This window comes from Ascaphus truei, chromosome 1, assembly GCF_040206685.1.
Source record: "Ascaphus truei isolate aAscTru1 chromosome 1, aAscTru1.hap1, whole genome shotgun sequence".
In the NCBI taxonomy this organism is placed as follows: Eukaryota; Metazoa; Chordata; class Amphibia; order Anura; family Ascaphidae; genus Ascaphus; species Ascaphus truei.
Window position 1 is genome coordinate 156,933,288 of NC_134483.1, and position 23,268 is coordinate 156,956,555.

The 23,268-nt window shown below is 45.1% G+C and overlaps 1 protein-coding gene across 39 annotated transcripts in view; it reads left to right on the forward strand.

Moving 5' to 3' along the window:
• PTPRD (protein tyrosine phosphatase receptor type D) overlaps positions 1–23,268 on the forward strand; it is a 1,925,499-nt gene that overhangs the window by 1,614,225 nt on the left and 288,006 nt on the right. For all 39 annotated transcript variants that reach the window (XM_075596164.1, XM_075596174.1, XM_075596156.1 and 36 more), the window contains one exon: positions 1,258–1,399. In XM_075596164.1, the coding sequence (XP_075452279.1) occupies positions 1,258–1,399 (142 nt within the window). The remainder of the gene's footprint in view (positions 1–1,257; positions 1,400–23,268) is intronic.

Sequence of the window (23,268 nt, forward strand, 5' to 3'; positions counted from 1 at the left end):
GGATTTACACAGTTTCATATTAATATGCATTATATTATAATGTACATTTGATGTAATGTCCATTATTTACCTCCTGTTGTAAAGTGGGGTGTACATGGTTGGCGCTATATAAATAAAATGTACACACACACAAACATTAATAAAGTATTAATTATACAGATTTACTCATGTTTTACATTGACCATCACTATATCCTTCTCATAGGTAAGGTAATATATCTGCTGGTGTCTATAAACTATAAAGGTTACCAAGTCACCCACCATAAGGCATAAAGTATACAATATACTTATTCAGAGCTTTCATGAAAGCAACGCTCAATTTAGGGATTAAGCGTGGGAGATTTATTTTTCCATAAAAATAACTGACTGCAAAAAAGTTACATTCAGAAATACATTTAGCCATTAAGCTAATGTGTGACTACCATCCAAAGAGTAGGGCTCGCTCCAAGTGAGTTAACACTGGACAGGCTTATATGGCTTTTTTTATCCATTGCATTAATATCTGTAGTTTGTAGTAGTCATCTTATTTACAGTGGAAGTAAATGCATTTCTAAAACAAAACAACAGATAACTTTTACCATTGAATTTGCCATTCTTGTATAATCCTTCTCTTTTCCTATGTTGCTAAACACTGTTGTTTGGCAGAGAAACCTGTGTTTTGTGCATTAATGCAGAAGCTGATATTCTGTCACAACCAGTGGCGCATTTCCCATTAGGCTGAGTAGCCTAGAGCGGCAATTTTTGGTGGGGCGTCAATTTTTTGTGGAGAGAATGTGTGTGTGTGTGTATAAGAAAGCCTTACCTGTTCTGGAGTGGCTACCTCCTGAACACGTCGCGACGTTATATGCCGCCACAACGGCAAATGACACCACGTCTAATGACACCATGACATCAATATGCTAAGGCTGAAGGCCGCCCTCGAGCTTACAGGTGTTAAAAATGTAAGCCTGCCACTGGTCACAACCACAATTTTTTTAAGTGTAGTATACACTACTTATAATGGTAATAAATACCAATATGTTTTTCTTATGATATCAGGGCTAAATGGCACTTTCAATATATTCAGTAACAATGAATTAATGCTTTGTTGGCTGAACTTCTATATCTTAGATGATCAGAAACATACAGTATACAACAACAGTGGCTGCCAGTAGTCTTGTGGTGAATATCCAGCAGGGAATTGAATATATGTCCAATTCTTCTCGTAGAGATGACCAGTAACAACAACACCTGTGACAGCTTTCCTTTCCTTCCACAGGTAATAGAATTCGATGATGGATCTGGATCTGTCCTCAGAATACAACCATTACGAACGCCAAGAGATGAGGCTATTTATGAATGTGTTGCCTCCAACAGTGTTGGAGAAATTAGTGTTTCTACCAGGCTCACAGTTTTACGGGGTAAGTCATTCATTTGATGGCAGAGTACAATTTAAGCTCTCTGGGCAGGGACCCCTCATCGGTGTTTCATTTTATGCATTATGCACTCTTCTTATACTGTATGACATTTTGCCCCTGTCATGTCCTGTATGTTATCTCTGTAAAGCACTGCGTACATGGTTGGTGCTATACACATAAAAATACAGCACATTTTGCAGCATGTTTGTTCAGACATTCCTCGGTTATCCAACGGAATCCGTTCGGGAAGTAGCGTTGGATAGTGAAACCGTTGTGAAGTGAGTCCCATGTTAATCAGTGGTGGTGAGCATTGGATAACGCATTCAGGCGTTGTATAACGCATTTCAGCATCGAAAAATGGCCCTTAGGGTTGCATTGTAAAGCGTTGGATATGCCATTCGTTGTAAATTGAAACGTTGGATAACGGGGACTACTTGTATTGCATTTTCCTTGTTTGCTCAAATTAAACTGCTCATTTCAAAGTGCAGATAAGGTAGGCATTCTTCATAATGCCTAGCTATAAATGTTTTAGGGACTTATCCTATATTAGCCGAAGTGGCTGATTATGCCATTTTCAAATTCCCTATGGAGAATGGGGAATTTCACCTGAAAATGGTCTGATCACCGGTTCAGCTGATATCGAGTAAGCCCCATAGGCTTTAAAAGCAGCAATCCCCCTAACTGATTCCCCCTAACTGATTCCCCCTTTATTATATAGGATTGGACCCAGAGTCTCCTCCAGAGCTGAACTTTGCTTTTTTTCAGCTCCAGTATAACTTACCGTGGAAGTTACAGTACCAGTACTGGTTTTTAAAGGGGATTAAAAAGGCCATTCAATAGGAAGCTGCAACCGATGATGTGGCTTGCTTCACATTGGCCCAAAATGTGGCAGCCATTTTGTTTGCCCTGGTTGAGATTTGAACTTGGTAACTTCACTGCTATGTATCTCGTAAATCGGGGGGTCTCTGTAAGTTATAAATAGTGCTGTTCAGCTCCAAGTGGCTCCCCTGGTTACTATCCTGTACACAAATTGGGGGGTTAAAAAAACCCAAAAACAAACAAGCAGGGAGGATTGCTGCTTTTTAAGTGATAATATTTTAAGACTGTAATTTTTATTTTAAATTAAATCGGTGTATTCAGATTGAAAAAGGCTTGGGGATAGCCATTAGCGCTCATTCAATATTAGGGCCTATAAAGCAGCAAAATATCTAGCACTGCACTTTTTATTTCTTTTTAATTACCGGATTGAAGCAGGGAGCATCCGGAGCTGAACGTGTTAATTTCATCTCCAGGGACTCCCTGCTTCCCGAGATATTTGCCTCCATAGGGGGTGCCAGTATCTGCTGCCAGAGAACTTGTGTGCCTAACAAAATGGCGGCATTTAAATGTCCTGCATCACACGGGCCAATAGTATGTCGTAATGTCATCCCTTACGGTTTCCTATTGGCCTGCATGACCAGGGGGCTTTAAACTGAGGACAGATGCCAGCACCCCCGACTGAGGTAAGTATCTCCGGGAGTAGGGGGTGCCAGCATCTGTCCTCAGTTTAAAGCCCCCTGGTCATGCATACTCTCAGTTTAAAGCCCCCTGGTCATGCAGGCCAAAAATCCAAAAATGCTTCACCCCGGAGTTGAAAATAATGCAGTTCAACTCTGGAGACCCCCTGCTTCAATCCTGTAATACATTAAATAATAAAAAATGTGTGCAGTACTGCATGTTTTGCTGCTTTAATGATGATAATTAGGCATCAGAACAAGAGTATTTAAAATTGTTATGGTCCTGCTTGCTTTTAAACTTTTAGTGTAGAAGCTCAAAAGAAGGGACAGGGTTTTGTTTGCCTTTTTGTTAGCACAGTGATTGTCATGTTATGAAATTCAGCGACATTACTCAGGGAGCAGAAATGAACACAAAGGGAGATTGAGCTGGCCTACAGTACATCAATTAGGCCAGAGAAATTAAATTAGGGAGGAGCTAGAATAAGTATTTGTTTAGCAGCAGAAAAGGGAAAACTGTCCAAGGAAGAGGTTCTCAACTCCAGTCCTCAAGCCCCCACCCCCAACAGGTCAGGTTTTAAGGATATCCCTGCTTCAGCACAGGTCGTACAGCCTTCGACTGAGCCACTGATTGAGCCACCTGTGCTGAAGCAGGGATATCCTGAAAACCTGACTGGTTGGGGGGTTGGAGGGGGGGGGGGGGGAGTGAGGAGGGGTTGAGGACTGGAGTTGAGCAGCTCTGGTCTATGGAGCCCTTGTTTCCTTCTTCTCTATTATAGGCTGAAGGAGCATCAGAGTGGTCATGTCACTGGCTTTGCTGCAGGTTAAGCCGGTTAGAGTCTCAGTATCAGCTCTCCTTGCGCAAGTCACAACTCCTTCTGCCTCAGTCAACACAGTTCATTTGTAATCTCCATGGGGCAGGGACTTATTGTGCTGCAAAATGCTATGAACAGCGCTGCGTACACCATCAGTGCTATTATTTATCATGTATTTCCCATCGCATGAAGAATCTATTTGTAGTAAAGATGCATCTTTTATAGGGACGCTGTCAGGCCAGGTGCTTTCACTCGCTTGGCCTTTTCAGTGCACATGTGAAGCATATTCTAATATTCCTTATTTTTGCATACAGCTTAATTAGGGTGATCAGACGTCTCGGTTTACAGTACCGTTTTTTAGGCTTTTTTCCCGAGTCCCAACTTTTTTGGCCACTGTCCCGGTATTTTTCCGCGCCTGCTGTGCATGCGCGATTGGCACTTGCCAGCTGCACAGGCGCCGTTGGTGCTCACCGTAATGCGGAGTCGGCTCTCGCTGCACGCATGTGCAGTCAGCACTTGCTAGCGCACATGTGCAGTCGACACTCGCCGTTCGTGCATATGCAAAATTTGTAGCGTTTTTTCCCGGGACAAATATGGTCACCCTAAGCTTAATGTATATCATGTCAATGCAGGCAAACCACCACTTAGTGATATCACACATTCCTGAATAATAATAATAATACCAGCATGGTACTACACTGTGGAATATGTTGGCGCTTTACAAATAAACTAATAATAATAATATTAGTGTGACTTAATGAATATCATCCACAAGTATTCAGCAAGGAATCTCAGCACCGTATTGTGTGCTGCAGCCTCATTACGCTGCCGAATGTCTGATATGACATCACAAAAGCAGGGTGGACCAAAGTGAGTTATCACATTTTCCTTATGTTGCCTTCCGCTGAAACAAAGTTCTCATGAAAACAGACTTCTAACACCAAATAAAAAGAAGAGGTTATCATAGAATAACAGATTTAATATGTATCAGGGCTTTCGTCCACCATTTTAAAATTGTGTTTAAGTACAATAGATGACACACACAAGGGGAATTATGTGAGCTGAAAACTCTTTGTTGTTAAAGCAGCAGAAAATGTAGCACTGCACAATTTTATCAATGTTATTACATGATTTAAGCAGGGGCTTAACTGTGTTAATTTCAGCTCTCCTGTTTTCAGAGATACTTACCGTCGTTGGGGGCGGCGATATTTCTGTGGAGTTTAAATGTCACACGGACCAATAGGAAGCCGTGAAATCATCCATTGCGGCTTCCTATTGGCCGGCGTGACCAGGACATATAAACTCCACCGAGATACCGGCCCCCCCTACGGAGGTAACTATCTCTGAAAGCAGGCGGTCCCCGGAGGGGAAACACAGTTACATAAAGTAAACCATGCTGTGCGACATGTTTTACATGTTTAAACACTGAGCCAGTTTGCTACTCCTAATATGGTGCATTTATAACAGTATTAAAGGGTTGTTATTTATTTCTCTTGTAGTCTAGGCTACTTTGCTATACCTTAACACACATACACACACACCATATGTTAAAATAAAAAATTACATTATTTGTTTTGGACGCCCCCCAAAAACATGCATTATACAAATGTGCATGGTTCTTTGTAGTGCAAATAGTTTTGTAAAAAGTGCCTTAAGCAAATGGCGGTACTGCCAATTTTGTAACCTTTTGACCAGAATTGCCATGTTTATTACAGTCCTATTTTATTAATGCCTCTTGTTTGAAGATGAACACGGTTATCCCTGCTGTGAAAATAGCACTTTGCAGTTTATGTTATCAAGTGATCTCTGCTGGTGAGCCAAGCTTCAAACACAAAAAATACAGCTGAGTGACAATGCCACAAAAGGATTTTTTTTTTATAAATGACCGTATAAACGGAATAGGTGCCCAGAATACAGGAAATTTACCAGGCCTGGGGTGCCTTTGTCTTGAAATGATTCATCAAGAGACACAATCTTACAATGAATTAATGCAAAATAATTTAACAACCTTTCAGTTCTTCTACAAAACTATTCCAAAATGTTGCAGCTACTTAAACAATGTAAATCTTTAGCACTGATTGCCTTTATACAGGTGTGTCGACGAGTATTCTAAAACTTGCCTTTAATTTGCCTTGGAAAATCTGGGGCTATCACCAACAAGATCCAGGTACATGCTGGGTACATGCTGCAAACATTTCAGTGACATTTACGCAGAGACTAATGGCCCATCGGATTAACACAGCAAGGGTCCCTGGCAGTCCCATTCAGTTTGAATGGGACTGCCAGGGACCCCCACTGTTAATCCGATGGGCCATTAGTCTGTCACCCCATCTCTTCTAGTTTACTGGTAGTAACAATACATTTCCAAGAGGGTCCGCACCTCCATCCAAATTATTTTAGGGGGCCGGAAATGAAAAAGTGTTAAAAACCACGTTTTTTTTAAATGTATTGAGATGTCCAGCTGAGGTTCCCTTTTTACTTGGCCTCACGGGAAAGTATTTGTAGCAAATTGCATGATTAATACATTACAACAACCAATCGCATCAGGGTGGAAGAAAACCTGCGGTAGTGTCATTTTACTGACACAGCGGATTCCCTTCTTTAAAGAGAGCATCCCGCGGTGAAGTCGACGACCAGGGCGGAGTGTGAAGCTGCGATTCCAGCAGCACTACAGTTTTGCTACAACGGTATATATATAAATAGACGTGCAAAGCTTTTGCAGAAGTTTGATAAACGGGTGATTTCCGGATTGGACCTGAGCCGCGCTATTTTCCGTTGACGTTGCGGCTTCCCATTGGCCGCGTGACGTGGGAGATGTAAATCGCCATTTTGTGTCCCATGGAGGGGACTGAAACCCGCTATTTTTATGGCAAGTATCTTGGGAATCACGGGGTGTTTCAGCTCTGGAGACCCCCTTATTCCCATACGGGTAAAGAAAATAATGGGGATTAAAAATATTTGAGTTATGGGAACTGCTGCTTTAAGCAAAGCAACACCACTTGCACTTTGAAATGGTCAATGGTAGAGTGCATGATAAATAAGCCCCATAAAATGGACATTTCCAGGAAGACTCTGCCAATAAGCCTTAACCTGTGTAGACTTCAGCCCTACTAGGAAAAGATAAATTCAGTCCTTTAGCCCATCAAATTATTGGCTTCTTAAGTAAAGTTGTTAATAGGTTTAAATTAGCTCATCATGCAAGTTGTTAGTGCTTCCATTAAAAAAAAAAAAACGTGCGCATGCTGTGTTAATTGCTTGAAATTCATCCATCAAACTGGTGCACCAAATAATATTTCTGAAGCCTCCCAAATGGATGTGAATGTATTTGTACATACAATTTGTTTCTGACGGGCGGCGTTCAGTCCGGGGCCCCGCACTGACGTCGCCGGCTTTAGGAGCGAGATGGAAAGGTTACGTTTATTGAGTTCTACTGGTTCTATATCTTCCAGCTTTTCATTTACTGTAGCACTGATCGCCATTTCTTTTTTGCATTTTATTATTTTACTTACTTCAATAGATCCCCTTTTGATGGGCATCTTCAAGAGATATATAGGCGTTTGAGATATTAAGTGTCTGCGTGGTCAAAATGGAGCTCTCCCCAGAACTAAATAAATAAACACATAAATACATACATACTAGTGCAGTGCTAAGTAATATTAAGAAAATCCTCTTTTTTTTAAAAAAACAAACAATTTTTTTTAAAACACAAAAAAGAGCAGATGCTTAGGGAGTAGAGATGGACACATTGTTTGCTGACATTGTAATTCGCTGTAAATGCGGGATTTTTTTACAGCCGCGGATATTTAAGGCTTGGTTTTAAAAAGTGACATTCACCTTCATTCGAGTGTATGCAGTAGCAGTGGTATTGCGAATATTGAGACATTCGATGCACCTAGCAGTGCCAGAGAGAGAGAGAGAGAGGAGTCCTATTTTACTTTGGTCCCAAGTGCTATATAAATATATCCCCTTAGACCCACCTTCAAACAACACGTGACACCCTTGTGCTCAAAAAGGTACATGCCTGGGATCTATGCTAATAGGAGTCATTTAAATATACTTTGCACATCATATTAGCAGGTGGACTTTTCACGTTTGGCACATCTGTGAGCACATGACCTGCATACGGGACAAGGGTTAATACACAGCTTGCAAGCTGGCCCACTTTTCACCTTCGCAAAGGTCTTGGTTTTACGACAGAGTTTACGTTTTTGCCTCAATATATAAACGCACTATAACTTCCTTTCTGTAATATTTAGACACGTGAGTCATATCAATAGATTCAGGCAATTCTGATGGATGTACAGATATGTAACTCTTGGTATGTATAGTAGATGCCATCACATAATTCTCATTTTTAATAAAGTCCTCCAACTAAGGTATAACTTGTGTGTCACCTCTCTCTGGAATGCACCAATAATCATTCACGAACGTTTAGTTTTCTTTGAGACTGACAGAATAGTCTCTGTTTATCGTTTGTGACCTTCTAAACAACACATATGTCACTTTTAGTGGACCCTCCGTGATAGCCCCCACCCAATTAAGTCCTCTTTGAAGACTAGCACAGACCCAGGAAAAGACTTGACCTGTAATAAACCCAATATATTGTATTTTTTTAAATCAAACTGTTGCTACATTAACCCCTGAAGCATAAGATTGATTAAAATTACATGATATCATGACAGGGCTATACATAAAATATTTTTTATTTTTTTGCAGACAGAAGTTGCTGCCTCGTAGAAATTACAATATCTTTTTTTCATACCTGAAGCACAGGGAGATAAAGTGACTTGTCACATGGAGCTCTGACACTAGGTTTTGAACCAAGCTGCTTCAAACTCAGTGCCAATGTTCTCAGTGCTTTTACTTACTTACCTTCAGCCCTTTAGTTATTAAAATCTCTCTCATCATATTGCTGTGGTTGTTAGCATTGACTGTTAAGGTTCAATGATAAAGTTTAAAGAAAATAGGAGTTCAAACTTTCTGGCAATAACAATAATTTCTATGCATAAAACAGCAATATGTAGTATAAAAAAAAATAATCTGTCCCTTTTATGTACAACACATCCTATTCATATCTGTGAAATGTAATATCCTGATTTCTTTAGGTTAAATACTGCAATCATAAACAAATAAAACCTCAGTAATCTCATTAAAGCTGATTTTTTTTCTAGCATAAAATATTCAAGTACTGTATTTAGAAAACAGGACTTTGGCATTTCTTCTTGTGAGGGTGAACATTAATGAATGTGTATAGGAGATGTGTTTGCTGTGTTATGTTAACAGAATCAAACAAGTAGGATTAAAGCAGACTACCCAAAAAGCCTTTCATGATTCCTGTGCGGGTAATGTATGGCATTAGAGCGTATTGTGTTTGATCTCATATTCAGGTATAGCTATCACGTGGAAGTAACATTGAGTGCTAGTACTGACTATGGGCGAATTAATCTCCCTACTTTAATTTGCTACAGAGCCTTCCAGCAACAAGGAAGTCAATATTTTCTCAGTAATGTATTGATGAAGTTACCACTCACTAGATTAATGACAAATAGAAAAATGTTACATCTGTATAGTATAGATCTTCCTAGACAATGAGTTTTCTACATATACTTAAGTATTATGTTAAAAGTATAGGCTGTACAGCTACTGCATACAGTGATCATACAGTATGGTGAAAACGTTACCCAATCACAGCTCCCAATACTGTGTAACCCTGCTTCCCCCCATCCCCCAGACTCTACGGTGGTGTCTAGGGTGCATGAGGGCAGATTACATGCGGTGTGGTGCATACCTGTGAGGAACAGGAGGGCCTGAGCTGCCCGCGATGTTATTGAAGAGCAGGACCGAGCTTCTGGGGTGGTAGCCTCCATGATCTCTTAATGGTGCAGCGCCTCCATCTTCTATACTCCCAGGAATATGGGACAGGACCTGTATAGAAGAACCCTTTCGGTCCCAGGGTAATAGCCTCCAACTCACACACAGTCTCAAGGATAGTCTCTTTATTGGCAGATCAGCAACTCCCAAATGCAGTGGCCTTCAGCAGCCGCAACAACAACAGCAGAGCCTTGCTAAGTACTCCACTCTCCTCCCACACAGATACGTCCTCCTCTCCTTCCCTCCGAGTCTCTCCTCCGACAGGATGGTCTGGGCTGGGGCTTCAATACCCCGCGGCCCACCTACGAGGTTATCCTCGCGGTGGGGATTGGATTCTCCCCATCACCCCTGGCAGGGGGTGAGGGGCATTGGTCCACCAGGTGTATAGTACTATCCGCTCTACTAGAAGCGGCCGAGTCTCTCCACTCCTCTCTCTCTCTCGGTTCCTGCACGGCTGCGCAGGTGAGACCGCGGTCTCCTCCAACTCCTTGGCCGAACAAGACTCACAGACCCGCCACTTACAGGAGTTTCCGGCTAAATATAGAGCTAGCCCCACCTCTCGTGATGTCAGCAGAACCTCCCCTCTTGCTCATGCCTGCAGCAGAGTCCAGGCCTGCATCTACCACTCAGGGCGGGGCTATGTAGGGGGAAAACCCATGATGATTACTGGTGCCTGATCTTAACAGGACTTACCACAGTAGAAGGGAGATAGGTATAGCCTGTGCTGTTTACAGGGGGCTACAACTGTATGTGGGAAATCGATGTCAGAGCAGTACCTCTCAAGTGTAGGTTTTCCTTCTCTCTGTAGCCCATTAAAAGCTGCAGAATTTCTGTAAACATTATTCATACTGCACCATTTTGCAAATAACTTGTTTTTCACTTCTTGGAACATGTACTGCCAAGTTTAATCAATGAATAGGTCAATTTTTTTTATTTACTGCTAACTTGAATCCGTTAGTAGGTCCATGTTTGGTAAATCAGTGTAATTATCCTGATCAAGAGATGCAATTTGCATACATTTGTCCTATGCAGAAAATATTTTTTCCCTATATTTTTTTTTTTAAATCATGAATAACACTATTAGGGAAAATGGGTCTGTTTTGTCTTCCCTACTTTCTGTTTTCAAGCCTATAACAGCCAATATTACAAAATAATATGTTTTTCAATGAAGTCATTTGAATGCATATTTTCACTGTAGGCGGTTTACTGTCTTGCATAACGATTGTTGGGCATTTTATTGTTTAGAAAACGAGTTATCCAACAGAAACAAGCACTGAAGGTGAACAATTTGTTTTTGCTGTAATTTGTGATAAGTTGACTTTTATCTGACTAGAAGGATAAAGGTGGCAAAGGCACAAATTGGCATGAAATCTTTTTCGATTGGATTCTTTAACTCAAAGTGTGTATAATGTAGAGCCGACAAATCTTATTGGTAGGCTTAATACAAATTTTGTTTTTCGGATAATGGAAAGGAAAAGGTAAAAGGCTAACAGCTTACTTTGTGCATTTAGCAATAAATATGGATTTGTGTGGGCTCAGCTGGCTGGAAGCTCAATATAATTCATTTTTTTTCCTGCTGGAATATCCTTGGGGTTTACTTTTCCTCTTCAGAGAATTGTTTTGAGCACACTTACCTCCCTTTAGAGACACCACTGTTGGTGAAGTGTTAATGTATTTTTGAATCAGTAGAAAGTGAAAAGGTTAGGACCTTTTCTTTTTACAGTTGAAGTGGTCTCTACATTCACTCTCTGTAAGTTGCACTTTACTGTACTTTCCAGCATTATAGTACTGGCGTTTATTGCAGTGTTGATTATACATTCCATCCACTCTCTTTGTAACTATATTAGAAATAATTAGAAGTAATCAATTTGGAATATCGGAGAGTATCCATTTTTATATAGTTGTATGAAAATGTATGCATGTGTCTGAATATGTACATTTATAATGTATGAGATAAGGTGCTCAGCAGTCCATTTTACTGGGCCTTGTACATTTACTGTACCTGTAATCAGGAACACAGAAGCAGAAAATGCCATTTCAGAAGCCTTGTTTCCTTCTTTACTGATTCTGCTAAAAATCTGAATGGAATATTTAACAGCTGAATCCTCAGTTTCACACTTCTGCTTCAGCACTAAAATGTTTAATTGTAAGTATAGATGCTGAAAAATACATTTATTCCAGTAGTGTAAAGCCTATACTGTATAATGCACTATAAGAGAACCTTCAGAACATAGCTCTATATATCCTAATCATTTTGATATTTTGAAATATTGGGTCCTTTACAAAGCTGATTAGCAAAGGAAGGCTGAAAATGTATTGCATTAAGATACAGTATAAATCCAGTTATATCTATTGTAACTTTAATGTTAAAGTACTTGTACTGTAACTTTATTGTAAACATACATAATTATGAAGCTATTTGTGCTCACACACTAGATTTACGTTTCCTCTCCATATCATTTTCTTTATTTCTATTACATTTACCCAGACATTAAAAAAAAAAGTTATGCTGGGTAAAAAAAAGTGACAAAAAACCCCCAGCATACAGTACAGTGTACAGCAAATACAAATACCAGTTGTGGCGCATTTGCACGTCTCAGACAGGTCTGCAAACTTGGTTTTCTCCATTATCGCTAAGCAAACTGCAGCCGGGGATTCTGGGTAATGACATGCAAATAAGCACAGTGTCGCTCATTAGCTCTTATCCATTTTAACATGGACCCCTATAAGCTTATTCCTGACATATTACCCAGCACAGCCTGTGTTAAAAAACGAAGTTTACTTGCTATTCATTTCTATAACCGAGGGTGTGCTGAAAAGCTGTGTAATACAGCACGCATAAGCTTATAGGGGTCCATGCTGAAATGGATAAGAAATAAAGAGTGACACTGTGCTCATTTGCCTGTCACTACCCAGAATCCCCAGCTGCAGTGTAAGCACTGTTTGCTAAGCGATAATGGGACAGGCAGGGTTGCAGACCTGTCTGAGACATGGGAATGTAGTTGTATTCCTATCAAATGTAAAGAATTTAAAACACTCATTGGAATCCTGCCTCTCATTTGTTATGGGGCATTTACACCATATTTGGAGAAAGCGTCATGGGATACCATCCTGCTTCATCTGCAAAACATGCCAAGGGTAGACAGTAATCAGCAATAGCAGTGGAACTGCCACGTTGCTCCTTGGAGCACTTTTCACGTGGGGCCTGATGCACTAAGTTTGGTTTAATAATGTCAGGTTACCTAAATATGTAACCATGATTATTTTCCCTGGGTTTAACGGGTATCCACTAAGCTAATTATATGCAAAAGCATCATCTGTCGTTTAACTCATTGCATAGGGTAACTGTTAGTTAATTTAGTACGAGCTTGCGTTAATTTCAAGTAACACTTACTGGCTTGGAATGTCTTGATATTTCTATTGAAAAACTGATTAACACTTAACTCATTAAGTGCCGACTTAGTCATAGTTTCGAGTTACCAAAACATAAAACTCATTAAGTATGTAGCCATGGCTGGTACTGGCTATCGTTCTGCCCCTCCCTGTCACGTAAGTCCTGGTAGCTGCAGGCTGTGGCAGGCTATCACCTTGGGTTTTCCCCCTCAGGCAGCCTCCCTGAGTGATACTTGGGGGTAGAGGTGACACGGTCTGTGTGCAGCCAATCCGGGTGCAGACCTTGTGCCCTCCCCCTCTGAACTGGAGAGGATGCATTCTAAATTACAGTCAGTCTGAGTCCCTCTCGGCTGGGGGTGAGACGTGTTCTCAGCCCCTTAGGGGGCTGAATAGATCTACCAGATAAATGTATTCACTGTAATAACACCTGCAGTGGGTGCAATAAAAGAAGATCCTTTTTTATATACCCCTGCCTGAGTCTACTGTCTATTGGGTAGGGGTATATAGTATGACTTTCACAGTGGAGACTGTCTCCAGCACACCTGGAGCCCACAGTGAATGGAGGCGTTGCACCAGCCATGAGAAGAACCAAGCCTGAAGATATCCCAAAAGCCTGTCCTGTTTCCCCATACCAACGCGGACCCTCAGCATTTCTAGGAACCTCACAGGTATGAAGCACCATGACACCAGTAGCAAAGGCCAGATCTCCCAGAGGGGGAATGGGGGGGAAGCAGCGCTACAAGTATGATTTTTAAATAATGTCAAAAATAATATGTAATCGCCTTTTCCTCTGTACTCAATGAATGTAGGTAATGACCTTTACCACTACAACGTTGATATATACATATGTATATACAATATGATGGCATGTGTAGACTGATTATTGTTCTGGAAGGTTGGTTTCTACTTACTGTATCACTATATATTTGTAGCCCTTTTTGTGAACGCCTGCAATAAGGAACTACTGTGGTGCATGTACCTGTGTCCTCAGGAGCTCTGAGCCTCCGCTATTTGGGAGCCTGGGGTCATACCTTTATTAATCGCGGTGCAGCGCCTCCACTTGCCCAGGATCCCCATGATAGAGATTATACCCTGAGCAAGAACATCACAACAGCATTATGCAACAGCAACCTTTTATATATCATGCATAAAGAACAAATGATCTGCAGAATAAACATATAACATTACACACACACACCGTGGCTCGGCCACACCTTATTAGGGATAATGTCCTGTACATAGGTGGCTCTGCCACTCTCCCTAGGAGTATGTCTTATAACCAGTATAGGTATGGTACCATAGGATTTGCACAGTTGGCCCAATTAGTTAGTGGGAGGCGGGATCAGCGCCTGGTGACCGGTGTAGGTGCACTTATAAACAATGATACCTTCCGGTCACTGCGATGACCATCACACTCCACGCAGGGTCCTAGCGTTGCTCCAGCCTTTCGCCGTCACTCCTTGCTGCAGCGCCGTCTGTATCCAATCCAAGATGGCGGCCGCAGCTCCGCAGCCAAATCACACTAATGGGAAATGTCCCTACCAACTAAAGCCGTCCTTACAAAACAGCACCCTACGATGACAGGGGAATACTCCTCGGGCCGGGGGGATACCTTTCACCTAAGCGGACGGGTCACTGACCCTCCGCTCGCGCACACGAGGTTCCGCCAACCTCCTCCTTCACCTCCCTCTCTGCTCTGACCCACCGCCCACACGCATCCGGTTCCTCTATACAGAGTCTCGCACCCGATTGGTTCTCAGCCTCAGCTGACTCTCTCGCAGTTCGGAGTTCAGAGTTCAAACCCCCAAAGTCTCCACAGATTGGTTACCCTTCGCGCGCTTCTCTCGCGCATGCGCAGCCCAACTTGTACACAGTGACCTTGCTGACAGAATGACTAATATGGCGCTGCCTTTGTGATTGACAGCGCGGAACCTTTAGATATATATATGCACATCCTTACATTCTCCCCTCTCCAGAATCCAACGTCCCCGCTGGACTACATAAACCACATATATATCTAACTATTTACACAACCCTCTCAGTCCTAGATCAGATTACACATTCCGTTAATCAGTACCATCATAGCTTGCATCCTATGCCGAGCCCACTGCTGAGCCTCATAATGGGGTGCCCCAAATTGATCATATGCCATTCGCATGGGAGGCTGACAGGCTCTTTGACTTCGCCGGGGTTGATTCTCCTCTGCTTCTTCTGCAGAGTATCCAGTCTCAATTTGTGCTTCCATCTCTACCCTTGAGGGGTTTCCAACATTAGTACTGTCTCTTTGGGGTGTGAAACATGGACTTTGAGGATCTAGGGGCTGACTCGCGGGAGTCAAAGGGTCAATGTTCGGGCCAAGAGGCTCTTTACCCGTGGCTCCTTCGGGAGATGCCTCCGCGGCCGGAAGGCCCCTTTGAGAGGTTCCTTCCATTGGATCCTCAGAGGTGGCAATTTTTACAGTCTCTGGGCCATCCTCTGTGTGTTCAACTCCTCCATCTATGGGCGTGGCTGGGACTTCCAATTCATCAGTCCCTACTCGAGGTATGGGAAGCAGATGATTCCTATGCCACACTTTTACGCGGCCTTCAGAATCCTTGATCCGGTACACAGGAAGATCAGGCATTTGTGACTCCACCTCATACACACCCTCCCGCCACCGGTCTGCCAATTTATGCTTCCCAGGAACACCTAAGTTGCGTAAGAGGACCGCATCTCCGGGGTGAATTTCCTTATGACGTACTTTGTGATCGTAGCGCCTTTTATTTCCCGCATTCAGTTGCGCAGTCGTCCGTTCAGCCAATTTATAGGCCAACTGTAAACTGTCCCTTAGTCGCTGGACATATCGGAAATGCGTCCTATTGGATACCCCATCGGTAGATATCCGCAGGCGCACATCCACCGGTAACCGGGCTTCTCTTCCGAACATCAAAAAATACGGGGTATACCCAGTGGACTCATGTCGGGTACAATTATACGCATGTACCAATGCCTCGACGTGTTTACTCCACTCCGTCTTTTGCGGGCTCGTCAGAGTTCCTAACATATCTAACAAAGTGCGATTGAACCGTTCAGGCAAAGCATCCCCTTCGGGGTGGTACGGGGTAGTACGCGACTTGGCAATGTTCAGTAGTGTGAGCAACTCCCGTATCAGTGTACTCTCAAAGTCTCTGCCCTGATCAGAGTGAAGACGATTCGGCAACCCATAGTGAATGAAATATTTCTCCCATAGTACTCGGGCCACCGTTACGGCCTTCTGGTCTTTCGTAGGGAACGCTTGGGCATACCTAGTATAGTGGTCAGTGATCACTAGAACATTACTAACTCCCCGATTGTCGGGCTCGATACAGAGAAAATCCATACACACCAAATCCATTGGACCCGAGCTTTTCAAGTGTGCCATAGGAGCCGCCCTGGTGGGCAGTGTCTTTCTTTGTAAACAGCGATTACACCTCCGACAATGTTGCTCCACGGACTCCCTCATTCTCGGCCAATAGAACCTATCCTGTAGTAGCCCAAATGTCTTGTCAATGCCCAGGTGACCATGGTCATCGTGAAGGGCCCGGAGGACTAGGGTTCTCAAACGTTCCGGCAAAAACAGCTGACGCCGATCGGGATGGTTGTGATAAGGTATCACCCGATATAACAAACAATTGTCCATTTCGAACTTCCCAAACTCATTTGACAGGAGTTTCACCAAGTCTTTGGGGGCTCGCTTCAGTATAGAAGGGTTATCTTGTTGTACCGCTTGACGTGCTAGCTCCACTATGGGGTCTTGTGTTTGATAATGCACTAGATCCCTCCACGAGATGATATTATCGTCCGTGATATTCATCCCTTCTCGACCCTGATAGGCCTGAGGAATAGCCCGCGAATGGCATCCCAACGAGTCAACGACCCGTAATTCCGAGAATGCCACATGGTCGTCGACTACCGCAGCCACGGAGCAGAGGGTACGAATCCCGGGACCCGGTATCTCTTCCCAAACTTCCTCATCAGGGGTGATTTGAAGGCCAGGTCGACGAGACAGGGCGTCGGCACCTATGTTGGTGGGTCCAGGTTTGTATTTAAGGTTGAACCTGTAATTGGCTAGAGCAGCTAACCACCGATGTCCTGTGGCGTCCAATTTGGCAGACGTATTGATATAGGTCATGGGATTGTTATCCGTGCGTACTTCGAACTGTACCCCATATAGGTAGTCATGCAGCTTATCTACCACAGCCCATTTTAGCGCCAAGAATTCCAGTTTATGGACCGGGTAATTCTGCTCGCTAGGGGTTAAGCTTCGGCTCGCATAGGCCACCGGACGCAGCCCGGTCTCATACTTCTGATGCAAAACCGCTCCTAATCCGCTAAGGCTAGCATCGACATGTAGAACATAGTCTCTGTCGGGGTCCGCGTAGGCCAAGACGGGAGCCCGAGTGAGGCTGGTCTTTAAGTTCTTGAAGGCTTGTTCACATTCTGGAGTCCATGTCTTCCCAAAGGGTGTCTGCGCCGAGATTCCTTTTCTCCCGGTTTCTCCCGGATACACCTTTAGAAGATCATTCAGTCGCTTGGCCTTGCTGGAATAGCTCTCTACGAACCGCCGATAATAGCCACAAAACCCCAAGAAGGACCGCAACTCTTGAACATTTTGAGGTCTAGGCCAATTCACCACCGCCTCTATCTTCCCTGGGTCGGTGGATACCCCATCAGCCGATACAATATGGCCCACATACGTCACAGAGGACCGACAGAATTTGCATTTGTCCAGCGACAGTTTGAGACCCTCCCCCTGAAGTCTATCCAGCACCTTCATCAGTCTCTCGGAGTGCTCCTCTAGAGTCCGCCCGAACACGATAATGTCGTCCAGGTACACTAAGCACTCTCGCGGGTTAAGATCTCCGAGGGTTTTTTCCATTAGTCTCTGGAACGTGGCGGGGGCTCAGCAGATCCCTTGTGGCATGCGGGTAAATTGGTAAAACCCTAATGGACAGATGAAGGCCGTTTTTTCTTGGTCTTCCTGGCCCATGGGCACTTGATAATATCCGGACCTGAGGTCGAGCACACTGAACCATTTGCTTCCCGTCAGAGCGTTCAGGAGGTCCTCGATTCGGGGCAGTGTGTACTGATCGGGAATAGTACGGGTATTCAGAGTTCTGTAATCCACACATAAACGGACCGTCCCGTTCTTCTTGCGGACTACCACAATGGGTGAGGCGTAAGGGCTCCGAGATTCCTGCACGATGCCAGCCATTTTCATCTCGTCGATTAATCCCCTCACTTCGTCAACATCCCTGGGGGCAAGCCGGCGGGAGCGCTCCCGGAAGGGGGTAGCGTCGCTCATTCGGATGGTATGGTGGGCGCTGCGACTGCAACCCACGTCCATATCACCAGTGGAGAACACACTCCTTTGGTCGTGTAGCTCGTTCAGCAGCCTCTTCCTCCATACATCCGGGAGTGGCGAGTCGCCGAAGTCAAATTCCAACACTGACTCGACGGTAGTAGGTGGGCACCTAGAGGGTCCCGTCGAAACCTTCTCCTCAGGAGTTACAGGGTATATCCTTCCCAGCGTCTGCCGCCTGTCGATAGTCATGGGGTACGGGGATATATTCTGCACGTACACCCAGGTGCGCCTCGGAATCTTCCCGGGCCATTCCTTGACAGAGGCTAGTACTTTGTATCCCAAGCGTTGTTCGTCCTGGGCCATACTTTCCACGGTGAAGAGTTGATCCTCCAACTGTCGTCGAGGGTAGTGACAAGCGGCGACCATCATTCGTCCTTCCCCCGGGGGAATTTGAGTCAGTCCCCATTCTTGACTGTAAAGGACGCCATACTCTTCTTCAGCCGCAATTCTACCGCAGACCTCTTGGAGGGCGGGACAGGCCGCCAAGGCCAGCAGTGGGGCTTCTCCCGCTTCTTGCAAAAACTGGCGAAACACCGCGCGCACAATGTCAGCGTTGGTCCCCAAGATGATTGGGGCGCTGGGGTGGTCCTGAGGTTCGGGGCACACTAAGGCCTCCACTTCCATGGGGTGATGTTTACCAGTATTCAGCTGGAGAATATCTAACTGCACCTTTACTACTCCGTCTATGGGGTAATCTTCATGACTCAATCCCCGTAGTCGCAGGGCATCCGCAGATAACAACGGCAGTCGGTGGAGATGTTGGTCGTAGAAGGGCCGGTATACGATGGTTACTTGAGAACCCGTATCCAACAATGCGGCGGCGTAGATGCCTTCGATAACTACGCGAACAATGGAAGCGGGGCCAATTCGGGAGCTCTGAGAGGGCGGCAACACCTTTTCATCCTCCAGGGGTTGGCACGGCATCGATTGCGCCGGTCGGGACGACGTCCTCCGCGAGGTGGGGCAGTGGGCCCGTAAATGCCCCATCTTTCCACATGCGTAACACTGCATTTGGCTGAGGTAAGCTTCGTCTCTCCTGGTTGGGGGACTTCGCCCAGTCGGGGGACGAGGTCTGAGTGTCACTGGGGTAGGGACATCCTCGGAATCGGGATCCCCAGGCTCGGGCACGTCGGGCTTTGGGTCCACTTTCTTGGCTTCTTTACCCCCGGGCGGTGGCTTCTTCCCAGTGGCTAAGTCACGCCCTAACAACACCATCTCGTGCGCTTGGACCCGATCCATTAAGTCGTGAAACGACAGGGCTTGTCCGGGCGTTATGCAGCTACTGACCCGCACCGACACGGGGTGTAGGGGTAGGAGGCCCCTCAGCAACTGAGTGGTACGTAGTCCGTTGGCTTCTTTCCTTGGCAACACGCCTTTCCTCACCATATTCCAAAGATCCAGGTGTAGTCGCCTGAGAAAATCGGATACCATTTCCCCTTCCTTCTGGGCTAACGCATGAAATTTTGACATCAAAGTGTACATATCCACCGGAGCTCCATACGCCTTGGTTAGGCAGTAGATGAGATCCGCTGCATCAGCTTCCGGGTTGTCATCACGGTAGTAGTGCACCATGTGGGACGCGGGGGGTCGTAGGCACTCGACGATGCGCTGTCTGCGGACCGCGTCCGTGCAGGTCCATTCAGGCAGTACCTGTTCGGTATGATCCAACCAGTCCTCTATCCCTACTTCCCCTTGGGGCGTGGGTTTCTCACCGGAGAAGGCCTTTAACTTCCTGTACTGGAGCGACTGGGTGGTATTGTGGATAGCGGCGGCTAGTGCGGGAAAAGAGGTGTCTCCCGGTAAGCTATCCCCAACGGCAAGGTGAGCGTCCAATCTTGATAGGCTAAGTCGGTTGAGGCCAGCCCGCAGGTCAGACGGGGTAGATGAGGAGCCTAGGCTCAGGGCTGCGGGCCAGCGAGGGTGCAGGCCACGGTCAGGGGAGTGGTCTGGGCCTCCCGTCGCGGCGCCAACGGTGGGGGTATACTCTCTCCGGGGGGTGGAAGTGGCCAGGGGCACAGGAGTGTCCGCCTGGACTATGGGACAGCGCACCCCCGGGGCCTCGGGCAGCAGCAGTATACGGGGCAAAGCCTCGGGGCATATATCTTGTTCAGTGGCATACAAGATCCGGCGCCAGGTCTGGTCGCGGTCATAAAAATGGTCTTGTACTTGGGCATTGTCCAGGAGAGGGAGCTTTCGGACCTGCTCGGTCACTGTGCCTAACGAGATCATGGCGGGGACATGGCCCAGCGCGAAAACACGGTTCAAGGGAATCCCGCGCCGTTGGGCCCACTTGCGCACCTCGAGCGCCGAGGGCACCGACATGATGTGGGTTGGTTGCACAATAGAGACAAAAAAATGTGGGGGCACCCCAGGTCTAAGATCTCAGCAGCGCCTCCAAATGTAGCCCTTTTTGTGAACGCCTGCAATAAGGAACTACTGTGGTGCATGTACCTGTGTCCTCAGGAGCTCTGAGCCTCCGCTATTTGGGAGCCTGGGGTCATACCTTTATTAATCGCAGTGCAGCGCCTCCACTTGCCCAGGATCCCCATGATAGAGATTATACCCTGAGCAAGAACATCACAACAGCATTATGCAACAGCAACCTTTTATATATCATGCATAAAGAACAAATGATCTGCAGAATAAACATATAACATTACACACACACACCGTGGCTCGGCCACACCTTATTAGGGATAATGTCCTGTATATAGGTGGCTCTGCCACTCTCCCTAGGAGTATGTCTTATAACCAGTATAGGTATGGTACCATAGGATTTGCACAGTTGGCCCAATTAGTTAGTGGGAGGCGGGATCAGCGCCTGGTGACCGGTGTAGGTGCACTTATAAACAATGATACCTTGCGGTCACTGCGATGACCATCACACTCCACGCAGGGTCCTAGCGTTGCTCCAGCCTTTCGCCGTCACTCCTTGCTGCAGCGCCGTCTGTATCCAATCCAAGATGGCGGCCGCAGCTCCGCAGCCAAATCACACTAATGGGAAATGTCCCTACCAACTAAGGCCGTCCTTACAAAACAGCACCCTACGATGACAGGGGAATACTCCTCGGGCCGGGGGGATACCTTTCACCTAAGCGGACGGGTCACTGACCCTCCGCTCGCGCACACGAGGTTCCGCCAACCTCCTCCTTCACCTCCCTCTCTGCTCTGACCCACCGCCCACACGCATCCGGTTCCTCTATACAGAGTCTCGCACCCGATTGGTTCTCAGCCTCAGCTGACTCTCTCGCAGTTCGGAGTTCAGAGTTCAAACCCCCAAAGTCTCCACAGATTGGTTACCCTTCGCGCGCTTCTCTCGCGCATGCGCAGCCCAACTTGTACACAGTGACCTTGCTGACAGAATGACTAATATGGCGCTGCCTTTGTGATTGACAGCGCGGAACCTTTAGATATATATATGCACATCCTTACATATTCTACATCAGAACGGTTTTGGGAAACAATGTAATGTAAACATTTGAATTCTTTAAATGTAATACAAAGCTACAGCATGTCACAATGTTCAATGTTCTCTGCATCTTAGATTATTTCATCTACTTAGTAATACATTTATCTGAATGGCAAATATGAGAGACAGTTATAATGTAGTAATAGGGTATGATGTATGAGTGCATAATATGTTTATATTAGCCTGGCCTCACATCAGAACTATATATCTATGCTCCTGTGCTCCTTTGAATGCAAACATCCCACTCATATAGCTGACTGACAAAAATAACAGTTGTTTCCAATAAACACGGCCGCAAAATGAAAACATACCCCAAGGTTATTGTTATTGCTGCTTTAAAATTACAGACCTTAGGTTTACTTGTTAAGGCTTGATATTTGCATTTCCCTGTAATAAAAAAAAAAAAGAATGTTTATTTGATGTATTTTAAATGGCTTTCTAGCTCATTGTCATCAAATTTGGCAACGTGAGCATAAACCTATAAAACAAAATCGGAACTGGATCAACCTCTATTGCAAATGGAATCTCTAGAACATTTCATCTACTTTATTGCCTATCATTTTTTTCTGTTCTCTTCTGCCTCCCTGTTTTCTCTACTACATTGGATCGTGAAAGTATGCATGTAGGAACAGAACAGTAACCTAGTAACCCTCTACCATACATAATACATTTACTCAGCTGTGACTTTTGGTAGACATAAAGAACTGCCCTTTTGATGTTACATTTCAATATTCACTACAATCTATGGTAAATGCATGCCGGGAATTTTTTTTCACCCATGACTATGCCTGGTACTAGTTACATAGTTCTATTAGCATAGTTGCTTATTATTTATTGTTAATCAAACTTTACAATTAAAATGTCTGGTTAGTGTAACCCCTGTTTCCCTCAGACTATAAGGTGTGTTGCTGAGGTGGGGGCCAGAGTCCTATGGTTCTATGTGCAGGTGGTCCTTGCTTTTCCGACGGAATGTGCCCCAGTAACCGTCATCGGTTAGCGGGCCGTCGGATTGCGGGTCTCATGTTTATCGGCGGCGGTTACCATCGGATAATGCGTCCAGTGGACTGCACTATGCGATGTCGGATAAGGCATACGTCGGGAACCGGGACGTCGGTAAACGAGGACTGCCTGAATATGTATTACAGTGTGCGATACATGTGGCGTGGGGCTGGAGCAACTGGATACCACACAAACGTAGTGAATTATTGCAGACTATATATGAACAGACACGTTTTATATAACCTGACACTATGATCCTTAACTGTAGGCTCACCTTATACACTATTGCACATCTAAGTGGTACAGTAACAATATGATCGCTGCGCAAGTGAATTGTAGAGTTTAGTAGCACTGTCAGGCCCCCCCCCCCCGTCCTGGGGGTACTGGCTTACATGTTAGGGGTGCCGGCACACCTGTTGGAGCTCATTAGTGTGTACTGTATCTTGCAG